Source organism: Pygoscelis adeliae, unplaced genomic scaffold (assembly GCF_000699105.1).
Source record: "Pygoscelis adeliae isolate BGI_AS28 unplaced genomic scaffold, ASM69910v1 Scaffold160, whole genome shotgun sequence".
Lineage (NCBI taxonomy): Eukaryota > Metazoa > Chordata > Aves > Sphenisciformes > Spheniscidae > Pygoscelis > Pygoscelis adeliae.
This window is the reverse complement of record NW_008824035.1, coordinates 5,609,790-5,622,459: the sequence shown is the minus strand read 5'-3', so window position 1 is coordinate 5,622,459 and position 12,670 is coordinate 5,609,790. Positions and strand designations below refer to the sequence as shown.

The following is a 12,670-nucleotide window of genomic DNA, read 5'->3' as shown; positions in this document are numbered from 1 at the left end:
CTGCATGGATGTGTATTAATGGACATGACTGTACAGTCCTTGTGGAGGAAAATGTTAGCTATGGTCTGGCAGCTTGCTTTTGAAAATTAAGCGGCTTGACTTCTAAAGTGGGACTCTCTCAAATAGAATATTTTGACAGAATTTTCCTGTGGTGGTTTGTGGTGGTCTAGTATCTGTTCTCCCTGCTGGCACAGTATGCAGCCCTGAGGAACTGCTGGTCATGAACAGAGTCTCTGCTCTACTAAGAACAACTAGGAAGCCTAAATTTAAATTCCTATCTGTTTTATAGATACTTAGTATACATGTCACATTAAAGTATCCTCCTTTCCTCCGTCTGCAAGCCACTTGCTTTCAGCTTTCAGATGGGAAACAGTGAAAGTGACAGAAGAATGTATAAGAGGTTGTTCAGTTTCATTAGACATTAAAATGGCAGCAACCACTGCCTCAGGCTTCTTAGGTTGCATTGATAATGACATTTCATCTTCAATCAAAAGACAGTAAACTAATATACGGCAGAGAAGCTGAGTTTTACAATGCTTTCACTAAAATTGAACTTGTTTTCCTTGATAATCGCAGGTGTGGTACTCCCACACTGTAGTGATCCAGTTCCAAAGTGGATGGAGTGGAATTTTCTGTAAGAATAAGAAAAAAAAAAAGTTGAAAGCTCCTTAGCATCTTTCCTCAGCTCCCCAAGGGCAGACCTTTTTCCTATGCAAGTTTATATTGCAAGGCAGCTTCTTCAGAGCATATTCTTAATGTCCCTTGAATTTCTTCCATGTTAGAATATTCTGTTGTGCTTTTCTCATAATGGTCTGGGATAAATGACACACACAGGTGTTTTTGGAAATACAAAGCTTGGATATGATTTGAGGTTTAGGGCTACCAAACTCAGACATGACTTATCTGACTATCTTGGGTTTGCCAGGGTATGACCCTGAACTTGATAACATTATAACAATGTGGCATAAGAGAAGCCTTGTTGTTACAGTAGATGGATTAGTAGAAGCTAGAAGAAATACTTTTTTTTCTAGTGTTATCCTAGCCCTAAGTTACCAACATCTAATCAGCTAAATGCTTCTGGCATACAATTTACCTGTTGCTTTTGCAAGTCTTGTCTGTTTGGCAATCCTACAGGTTCTAGTATCTGACCTCCCTGCTGGCACAGTACCCAGCCCTGAGGAACTGCTGGTCACGAACAGAGTCTGTCTGCTCTACTAAGAACAACTAGGAAGCCTAAATTTAAATTCCTGTCTGTTTATAGCTATCTGGTATACAACTCACGGGCTCTGCATTGTCTCTTGGAACATTTCATCTGACTCTAATCTGCTGCTAGCTGCCATATCAATCAATGAATGAAGCAAAAAGCAAATTATTTTGTGATTAGGATTGTCGTTGGAGTTCTTATTTAATTTTATAATCCATAAAGAGGTTGTGTACTAATGTCTATGCTATCAAGACTAGAATATACTAGTAACTTTGTAAAGCTGGTATGTATTACTCTGGAGAGTAAGTAAAGATTGTTGGTGGGGGGAGAAGCTAAAATGCTTTGGTTGGCATTGGTACCAGGCAGTGGAAACACATGCGCTAATGGATAGAGCAAGAATGTCACATCAGCACAACATGGCTGAGAATTTCAAAGGACGAGGGTTTTCTTTTGGTTTTTTTTTTTTTCTTTGGTTCTAAAAATCTGTGTATTCCCTCCTTTCTCTCAGTTGAAATGCATTAAAGAAAAGCTCTCCATTCAAGTTAGTACTACAGAATTGTTGACGGATGACCTTGAGTGCAATATTGCCTGATGTTCTCTTCTTTTTTTACAGAAAGATCCAGATTACCTGAAGCTCTGGTTGGACAGTTTTGTTTCTAGCTATGAACAGTTTCTGGATGTGGACTTTGAGAAGCTGCCAACTAGGTATGTAGAATTACAGACCTGTTCATCTTTGTTTGATATCTGAAACAGACCTGGCTGAGAGCCCAGTCTTGTTCACTGGCAATACTGCTTTTAAACAAAAGAAAGATTTGTTGTTGTTTTTTTTTTTTTTAGTTGTTGAGTGGCACTCCCATTCTTTTGAAGGTCAAGTTGGGTTGGGAATGATGAAACTAGGCAAATACTGGTATTTGCATTATATCAGGAGGTGGCATGAGTATTCACTTGTTCTTGCTCATAGAAATATAATCATTATTCCTTGTGCATTTTTTGAGTAAGTATTCATTAAATGTTGCATATGAAATAGTATTAGTCAGTATTAGTGCTTGGTATCTGTATCAGCAGTGACTGAAGAGAAGTAAGATGTAGGTAAAGAGTTTTGTAATTTTATTTCAGGGATTGCTTTAAGATTAAGGATGAGATTAAATGCTTAATGAAAGATTTTGATATCTTAGCTGAAAACCTTTTAAAAATTAAAATATGCGCAAATGATAGACTTTAAAGTGATTTCTTTGTTTGCATCCATGAAGACTTTGGTTCAGGGCAAGAGTATTGCTGACTTCACTCATGTTGCCAACCACAGGTTCTCAGATATAATTGTGAGGTCGTATTGAAGTCTAATTTCAGAGTTCCATATTTAGTGTTTTGAATTTGTCTGCTGTGTTCTGAGGGTTGTGTTTTCAAGACTAGATTTGCAAATGAGGAATAGAAACTTGGGCACTGGATGTTTTCTCTTGCTTTTGAGATGCTTGCATGAACTAAAGTTTTTAAGAAAAAACAGATGTTATAGGATTCAGAAATCATGAGAACTGGTGGCAGTATTATAGGTGATATTGCTACTGGTGTTTGAATGCAAAGAATGGCTCTCCCTGCACGATGGCTGCAGTCCAAGCCCTGTTGAAATCAATGGAAATTCTTTAATGGGCTTTGGATCAGATCCTATTTGAAGTGTGGTAGCCTCTAGTGTTACAAGGAAATGAAGAGTCCTGCAACTGGATCTCAGTGGATAAAAACAGGGCTTCTCGGCTCTCTGTATTAAAATTTTTCTCATGCCTAGATGAGTGCAAAATATGTAGTGCAATTACCAATAAGCAAGACCTTCAAATTAATTCTGTGCTCTTTCAGAAGATCTGTTTTCTTTGCAGTGTCAAAAATGCATCTTTTACTGTGCTTAGTTAAGGAAAAAAGTTTATCCTTTGACACAGGTTATCTTTAACATACTATTTAATATTGAAATCCGAACAGTGGAAGAGAAGAATATTCTTGGTACTTTGGGTTTTTTTAAGTGTTTTTTGGTTTATGTGGGTTCATGGTTTCTGGGTTTGTTTATTTTTTACAGTAACATAAAAGGTAAAAAACAAACATGAAGCTTAGTTGTGCAGAACAATAGCAGCATCTTCATTGTGCTAAATGATGGTTTTGTGAGCATAAAAATAGTGTATTTTTCTGAGGTTAATGACAGGATTAGTGATTTAGTCTGGAAGAATAGGCCCATGTGGATTTAGACTCATTTGTGTAACAGATGTAGAGAAAATGTATCAAGACAACATAGGGATGAAGGCAGATCATTCCTGTGCTTTGGTGACTGGTTTAAAAATTACACTATTTGAGAGCAGATATTAGAATTAACAAAGAATTGCAGTTTGTGCCCTTATTTGCCTTTGTGAGATAATCAGGCATGTGAAAAGTGGCATCTTTCTGGGGTTTGTTGATTCATATTGCAGGCATTTACGTTGTGGAACTGATATTACTGAGCCCGCAAAAAAGAACAAGTAGATGAGTGCGGAACCACCAAATGCTGAGTTCCAGTGGCTTCTCTTGGGGTCATAGGACCCTGTGGACTCAACTTTTTTTACTGGAGTTGCTTATTAAATAACTTATTCTGTCTTTTGGTCTTGGAAATAATATATGATGCTAGCTAAAATGAGAAACTGAGTGGACTAATACTTTTTTTTTCTCCTTATATAAATCTTGGTATGCTTTACAGCTATATGCCTGAAAGACCTTGTGTACTGAAGGGCAAATGCCAGGAAATAATAAGAAACTGTGTGGGGAGAAGAAAGCTTGTACAGATTGCTGGACAAAACTAACCTTTTGGAAGACAGGCATGAAGTCTTGTGTCAATGTAAAACACGTGTGTTTTTTAGTATTCAAGAAAACAACACTTAAGAAATGTAATGAAACTATTAGGGTTTTTTTTTTTCCCGAAAGGACTCTTAATTGGCAGTCACTTACTGATTTAACTGATAAGAGTATTTCTTCTATAAATTAAAATATATAATTTCCTGAAATCGGCTTTGGAAATCCAAAAGATGGTACATAGTGCAGAATTAGGAAATCTCTAAATATAGAGGATGAGTGTACCCAGTGGTATGATTTGACTGTATAAGTAGAGCTTATGCAGTTTATAGGCTTATACAGCTTCAGTTCTACCTCCATCTTTGTGCATCTACCCTATATTTTTAAGTGAAATGGTTCATTAATGGTGTTTTCAATGATTTTACTGAAAAGGTGAGGTGAATTTACTGAAAAGGTGAAAATAGCTATGCTGACGGCTTTGTGCATTGAGCACAGAAGATTAGTGCACCTGTCTGTTATTTCCCTAAAAACATTTGTTCATCTCTTATGTATTTACCGTGAAAAGGATAAAACCTTTACCAGCTGGTGGGATGTTTTTTCCCCTTATTGAAGGAGAGAAATTGTCATTTGGTTTAATGCTTTTAGAAACAACAAAGGCCTCCAGGGTGTTGTCATGCTCTTTTTCTGCTTTTGGTTTGCATGATCTCGAGCAAAGGAGCTTAAAGTCAGCTCATGCAAAGTACCATAGAAACCATACTTTGTTAACTTATTGACTTCAAACCCACATAAAAATGATGCAGGAATCATGATAGGAATGCTGATTACATGGTTTCGTGGTTGTTGAAAAGTAAAGCCTGGTTTTCTACAGCACTTTTTTGCAAAGTGCTTGCCAGTGGCGGAGGAGAGGCTGAAAGTCCCAGGGTGTGAGTTTGAGCCGTAGTAGGGGAATACAATTTAGAGACTAATTTAACTTCCTTTCAAACACCTGAGATGGCAGTTTATAGTGCTGCATAACCATGTTAATGAATGCAAGGAAATTATAAATAAAAAGATCCCAGATGTGTCAAGGCCTTTCTCACATTTTTGAGGTAGGGTACCAGCAGTCAAATCAGAATGTCAGTTAATGTGTGATTTTTGAGATTTTTTTTCTTCTTCCTTTTGGAATACTTAGTTTACAGAGCTCATATTGTTGGGAAACATTGATACTACACGTCCGCAAATGTAACTTTTAGATTTCTGTGGTGATATGGTAGTAATTTGCTCTGGGGTGAAAAGAAGTTTGATTATCTTAAATATTTATGTTTATTTATATACTCTATAGTATATTCAGTTTGAGTAATCCCGATTAGTATTTCTTGTGCCAGTCTCACATAAGGCAGTAAATTCTCATGGGTTCTGCAATAGCACAGGCAGGCAGCTACTGCAGAGAAAACATTCTTTGGGACATGAGGAATGAAGGGTATGCTGTTTGCTCTCTTGTAAAGCATTTTATGATCTTACTGAAAAAGACTTGTTGGCCCTTTTAGGGAAATTACTTCTGTGTATATGATTTCAGCTGTCAAAAATTATGGTCTTCCTAATACAGAGATGGTGAATTAATCAGATTATGAGGAACCATGCTTATAGTGCCTGAGGGTATGGATCTGCTGGCATCTTCAGGGGTGAAGCTGCTATCGCAGAAATTAAAATTTCTTTCTTGGCAGTTGTATTGGAAAAAAGCAGTTGCTCTCAGTTTTGTGGTTAGTGTCTCTATCAGTTTAGAGCTTAGGTCCTATAAAATTTGTGTTAAAACTTTCTGAAGCCTTTGAGATTCTGAATCCCAGGATCTGAAAAGCAAATTAGCAAATTGCACAACTCTGTGAAGAGGCAAGGGAATAACCAGTATCTGGTCATCTGTATATGTATAGGTAACACTTGTTTTCTAGGTCATGGGTTGCTGTCACTTATGCCTGTCTCGTTGTTTTACTAAATTGGGTCTCAGTTTTTCCCTTCTATATAGGCTTCCTTTTCAACTGTAGAAGCTAAACAATGTATGGTTCGACGTTTCCCTGAAATAATCGGTATCACAGTCTTTAGTGTCAGTCGTTGCATTTCTCCACACTTTTTGATGCTTATTCTTATACAGATGTATGTATGCAAGCGTCATATTAGTGAGTTTTTGAGCTAGCTGAGTTTTTTGTTTGTTGTCATTTTCGCCCTGGCTTTGGCCATTGTGAAGGCTTTTGTAAGCTGTAAGGCTCTTGCTTGTGTCTTCCTTTTCCTGTGTAGAGTTCATAGAGAGTGTGTCAGGGTGAACAGCTGATGCCAAAGGCAAACTCTTTTTAGCATGTGCAACAGTGGATAAACAGTCTTTATCCCAGAGAATCTTCGAACACATCTATATTTCTATACTGTTGCTGAAATGGGTTTCTATATGGCTGTTCCTGGAGCATTGGTTTAGCTACTAGTTTTATTTGTGATAATTTTTTTCTTTTTTTTTCTTTTGGTTTTCACTGGTGTATTTCTAAAAATGTTTCAGTTTAGCAAAAACAATAGGCAAGAGTACCTAATGTTCTTCAGGGCCACGTCTGGCCTTGGTGGAGTTGTTACATTTAACACCAACACAACAGTCTGGTTGTTGGATTTTTTTTTTGTCTCCTAAAAATAATTAGATAGCAGAAAAAAAACCTATTTGCTGGGTTGATCATATCCAGAAACTAATAAGGATGTGTCAGTTTTTCATGCAAAATCAGTGTGCCAAGAGTCAGATGGATTTTTGAGAGCTCCCTTTCCTGCATGTTCAGACCCTGATTTTCAAGTCTTCCTTTGTTTAATCTTATTGTGAACAGCTTTTTTTTTTGTATTTAATCTTATTTTGTATGGCTTTTTGTAATTCATGTAAGACAGACATGAGGTTCACTATGGATGAATACCAACTGGGCTTCAATAACTATTTAATAATTGGCATCTCATTTATTTGGACACTTTTAATCTTTAGTAGAAAGTTGAAAGTGTTCCCCTTGTGTTTAGTTTTCATGTTTCATTCCATAGTGGCCATCCCTTTCCTTATTTAGGGATTTCCCAGGCTACCCGTTTACCTGCTGAAGATCATGCAATTTCTCTGTGGCAATTGAGGCAGATCATTGCATGGAGGAACATTTAGGAATCCACTTAATGAATTTTTAACACTTTTTTTCAGTGCAGTTCATTGCTGGGGGAAAAGAAGCTCAAGCTGGCGTATTGTCACCAGGCATTTCCTTGTGGTTTATTAGAAAGTGTTTGTGAGCCATCGGTTCAGTAATCTTTCTTATAGAGGTTTATTGGAACACTACATGATCACATTGAAATTGATTGGTAACATGTCATTTGCACGATTAACAATTTTGTGTGTGGTTTTTCTCTTTAGGGTGGATGATGTTCCTCCAGGAATATCACTGCTTCCTGATAACATTCTTCAGGTCCTCAGGCTCCAGCTGCTACAGTGTGTCCAGAAAATGTCAGATGGACTAGAAGAGCAGCAGCAGGCTTTGTCACTTTTACTTGTGAAATTCTTTATCATCCTTTGCAGGTATTTGTTCTGATTGTTACCTCAGCAAGGCTATTGTTTTGTTTAAGAAATCTTGATGCAGCCTATAAATACAGATTCTAATGACACATACGATGTGATTTGACACTTTCCAGCAGAAACAGAGAAATGCCACTTCTTACAATCTTCAAAATAAAGGAAGAGGGAATAAAAGAGAGAGAGGGGAGCAATGCAGTCATCTTAGCAATAATGTTTCCCATGAGAAAAGGAATAGAAGGGGATTAAACACTAAATTCCTTGTAATTAAATAAGAGATATCTATGGGAATGCAAGATATGGTGTACCTGGTATAAGAAATACTTTTAAAAGAAAAGGCACACTCTAACAAGTGTTGGATATGAAATAACTTGAGGGAGAGTTGTACAGGAAGAACTGTTTCACATTCTTAACATGCTTATAATTCCATAAACAGCTTAGGAAACTGACTTATTACACTATTAATGCAACTGGCTTCCTTCTGAAACTTAGCCTTATTTTCTAATTCTGTTGAAGCAGGCAAATAAACTGTTGTTAGGGATCTATTCCTCACTATTTCTTCAGTCTTCTATTGTAACCTGCATTAAGAGAGGAAGGGGATAAAATATAATAGGGAATCTCCTTTTCTGAGGAGTGTTTGAAGCAGCTTTTTTTGAGTCCTTTGGCTCTCCTTATCCCTGAAACAATACAAAGGGCTGTAGGGCAGTGTTTAAGTATCCTGGAATATTAAATATGAGCTGAGTAGATGGAGCTGATACGTTTCTGAATTACAAACTGTTGTCAGTCTTACTTAATTGCTGAAAAGTTTTCCTTATGTCATCACTTCAGTATCTGACCTTTGTGACTTGTCCTCAAGACTGAGAAATCCACCTGTATCAGAACTAGTGTGGCCAGCAGGAGTAGGGAAGTGATCGTGCCCCTGTACTCGGCACTGGTGAGGCCGCACCTCGAATACTGTGTTCAGTTTTGGGCCCCTCACTACAAGAAGGATGTTGAGATGTTGGAACGTGTCCAGAGAAGGGCAACGAGGCTGGTGAGGGGTCTGGAGAACAAGTCTTATGAGGAGCGGCTGAGGGAGCTGGGGTTGTTTAGCCTGGAGAAAAGGAGGCTCAGGGGAGACCTCATCGCTCTCCACAACTACCTGAAAGGAGGTTGTAGCGAGGTGGGTGTTGGTCTCTTCTCCCAAGTAACAAGTGATAGGACGAGAGGAAATGGCCTCAAGTTGCACCAGGGGAGGTTTAGATTGGGCATGAGGAAAAATTTCTTTACTGAAAGAGTGGTTAAACACTGGAACAGGCTGCCCAGGGAAGTGGTTGAGTCACCATCCCTGGAGGTATTTAGAAGACATGTAGATGAGGCGCTTAGGGACATGGTTTAGTGGGCGTGGTGGTGTTGGGTTGATGGTTGGACTCTATGATCTTGGAGGTCTCTTCCAACCTTAATGCTTCTATGATTCCAAATAACATGTGTATGCTATTTCTTTGTTGCTGTTGATGTATTTATGTTCTAAAATAATTTTAGATGTTTGTTTTCCTTGGGAGAATTTAAAGTGAATAAATGCTTCTAGGTAATATGTTTGCTAAAGTTTTAGAAAGTGTATGTGCTAGTAATGTGGGAGAAGTGGAAGTTATTGTCTTTGTTATCAGATGCCATTTCTGAGCTTTCTATTTAGTGTCCTGGGAATCTGCTTAACCTCTGAAACCCAAATTCCAGATAGAATTGGCCTACAGCAGAGTGACTCAGGCCTTTCTTTTCCTTCCTGTTAGAAGAAAACTTGTGAGCTCTGTTACTGTGACAGAAATAAACATTTGAGTACATGCAGTCTTTTGGAGAGTGTTTTTGAAATGCTGATATACTTTTGTGTGATTATAGACAGAATGCTAAAACAAACATTGTTTGAACTAGCCTCAAATGGTACACTGTGTACATTTCTTTGGTTTTTATGTTGTCTTCATAGAAATTTGGCTAACGTGGAGGAGATTGGGATGTGTTCATACATTAACCATGTTATCACCATGACTACGTTATACATTCAACAGGTATGTGGTTAACAACTCTCACTTGTTATTTTTGCCATCCGATACTTCCTGCTTCTGCTTATGTGATATGCTTTTTCAATAATAATGTTGTGTGGGGAACAATTTGTGGGCTCAGAACTCTTCTGGAGGAGATAAAGATTAATTTTCAGCTTCTAGAAATCATCTGACCACAGCTTTCTTTTTGTCCTCAGTTAAAAAGCAAAACAAAAGAAAAAGAAGTGGCAGATCAGACCCCCATAGAAGAATTTGTGAGGCATGCATTGGCTTTTTGTGAAAGTCTCTACGACCCATACCGAAACTGGAGGCACCGAATTGCAGGGTACGTGTGGACTAGGACAAGATTATAAATACTGTGGTTTATGATGTTTAGGTAAACAATACATAAAGTTTCTGACAGAACTACTGCTGCCTGGTGTCAAACTAAAATAAAAAGTAGTTATATGTATATTCTTCTGCTGTTGCATTTTACAACTGTGAGAATTGGTAGCTTTGAGCACTTGATACTGTGTTTTAGGTTTTTTTTCCCAAAGATACACTCTTTAGAATAGCATTAATGAAATAGTTTTTCTACCAAAATTAACATCATGAAGCAGTTGAAACTGAACTTCATTGCCACCAAAGTTGTCAGAGTACTAATATATCCTGTTCCATTTAGTGGAAAGCTGAGTTATGAGGCTTTTTGAAAGGTGAGAAGAGTAGAGAGCCAGGAAGTGGGCTTTCCAAGATGCTTAATTTCTGTCATTCTAGGCACAGGCCCTGTTCTTTGAAACTGCTAGTGATTCACTTGATCTGCTATAACTGGCTCTTCAGAGACCTCTTATAAATTTCTGTGAGATCTTTTTCATGTACAGTTCTCCCTTATTAGCCCCAAATTAATTACAATAATGTTAAATGTACATAGTCTTGTATAGTTAATGTGTGTACAAGGGCTGAAGTTGTTGTTTGCTCCTTGCTGCTATCATTCAGAGCTGCTTCTCCTTTAGGTCCTCAATTTTATTTCCATCAGGAACATTTTGGCATGCATCAAATATTGGACCTATGCATACAAATATCTAAAGGCATAGAGAGATCGTATCTCATGTTACCTAGTCTTGTAAAACCTCAGGTCTATTCTCACAGCATGCATTCTGTAGAGCTAGCACAGCACTTGTGCTAGCTCTGTGACTTGCATTTGTGCAGCAAGTCACTCGTCTGACTCTGTGCAAACAGAGTGGGGATCATGTGAGCTGTGTACCTTGGCTGCTGGGGTTTCTTTGTAGCTCGAAACCTGCAGTATGCCATAATACTGCATGGACTGCAGGTTTCATGAGGCTGTTATGGAAACAAAAGGTTGTATTCTCAATAACAGCTTGAATCATTGTGCGCAAAGTTTCAAGGAGCATGTAAGGATCACAACTTCTGGTATTTTTGTGCAACATGAGAATTCCCCTTTTCTAGGACAGAGCATGAATTGACACCAGTTCTTACATATGGCCTGCCAGTGTAGTGCTAAGCTGTTTTCAGATTTAGTGTAGGTAATGCCAGCACATCTCATGGTATCTTAGGTGGAGTATAAGTACTCAAAATCAGTGGATTTACAACCCATGAAGGTGCAGAATTTGGCAATGAATCAATATAACCACAGAAGTGTGTTAGCTTTCTGAAACTGAATATGATTTAAGTACCTTTCTAAAATTATAATATATTTACAGGCAGTCTAGAAGTTAAAACAAAATTAAATTTGAGGATATACTAAGAGGTGTTTGGTTGTAATTGACCAATGTGAAGGTCCTTCCATTGCTTTCTCCTTTCAAAAACTGGCCCATTTTTCTAAACTGGTGGAACAAGGAAGCCAAAAGGAATGAGGTAGGCAGACCTGGTTGAATTAGGGCAAAAGTTGTTATTGAAGACCACAGTACATATATGTTGCATCTTTGAAAAGAAGTTTATAAGTGTATCAGTAAAATTATATCCCTTTAATTTGATGGTCGTCCCCCCTAATGAACCCATAATAATGTTTTGTGCCCATTTTAAATTGCATGGTTAAGAAATTTGGCAGTCTAGCTGGTGGCTTAGTTATGATAAGCAAGGACTAAATAACAGATTGCTGGCTCTTTTTTTTTTTTAAACTAAACCATATTGTGAAAAGCTAAGGTATTTCTAGGAGCAGAACAGTAAATACGGGATTAGCTGTGATTAATTTTTTCAGGATGAAATACTACTTTGCTATTTTTTTTGATCCTGTAGGCAAAAGATAACTCCCAATTTTTGGCAGTGTTTTCTATTATGAAGTCATAAATTAATAAGTAAGTCATAAACAAAGGTATCATATCTAATTTCTTTGGTGTATCTTTTTTTAATGTAATTGCAGACGTTTCCTTAGTACAGTTGAAAAGAGCAGACAGAAGTATAAACCAGCCTCCCTCACTGTTGAGTTTGTCCCTTTCTTTTACCGTGAGTATTATCAACCGCATGTTTAAAAATAGTCATCTTTGGAGGAGTGAGCTTAGTGATTTCAAGTTCCTTTCCCCTAAGAATGCCTGATAAATGTAAAAGCCCCTTACTTGCTTTCTGAGGCTGAATGAAGTGGGTTGCTTTGTTTGCTTGTTTTTTGCTCTGAGCATCACAATCTTGCCATTCTTACTCATCTTTGAAAACCTGGGTTTTCTCAGACTTTCTTTCAGTGCCTAACGTGGTTTAATAGGGTTGCTTCTGTGAATTGCCAACTTTCCCAATTATTAGGGTACATAAAGTGATTGCACGTAAGATCCCTGTGGCAACTGTAATGATAACTCGCATGGAAAAATAATCTTAGGAAAGTGTTCATGCATTTTTGTATCTTAATATGATTTAACATCTAGAAAGAAGGAAACTGTGCCATCCAACTAGCAAATGCTCCTTGGACTGCATTTTGGGAAACTGCTCTGTTTTGTCTCTAGTTAAATCATTAAATATCATGACAGCTGGTTTGGAATTCATGTGTTACCATTACAGATTGGCTGTGTGGAAAAGGAGGACTTATGTGGCCATGTTCTGTACTTAAATCTTGGGAAGGTGGGATGCCCAGCTAGTTTGCCAGTTTAGTGCACCAAAGCGCTAGTGCCAACA

At 37.8% G+C, this 12,670-nt stretch overlaps 1 protein-coding gene across 1 annotated transcript in view; it reads left to right on the top strand.

The window, feature by feature from the left end:
* The window catches only part of NBEAL1 (neurobeachin-like 1), a 94,393-nt gene that overhangs the window by 17,458 nt on the left and 64,265 nt on the right, over window positions 1–12,670 (top strand). Inside the window, 5 exon segments of the mRNA XM_009332187.1 lie at window positions 1,818–1,909; window positions 7,389–7,550; window positions 9,502–9,583; window positions 9,775–9,902; window positions 11,934–12,016. Coding sequence (XP_009330462.1) covers window positions 1,818–1,909; window positions 7,389–7,550; window positions 9,502–9,583; window positions 9,775–9,902; window positions 11,934–12,016 — 547 coding nt within the window.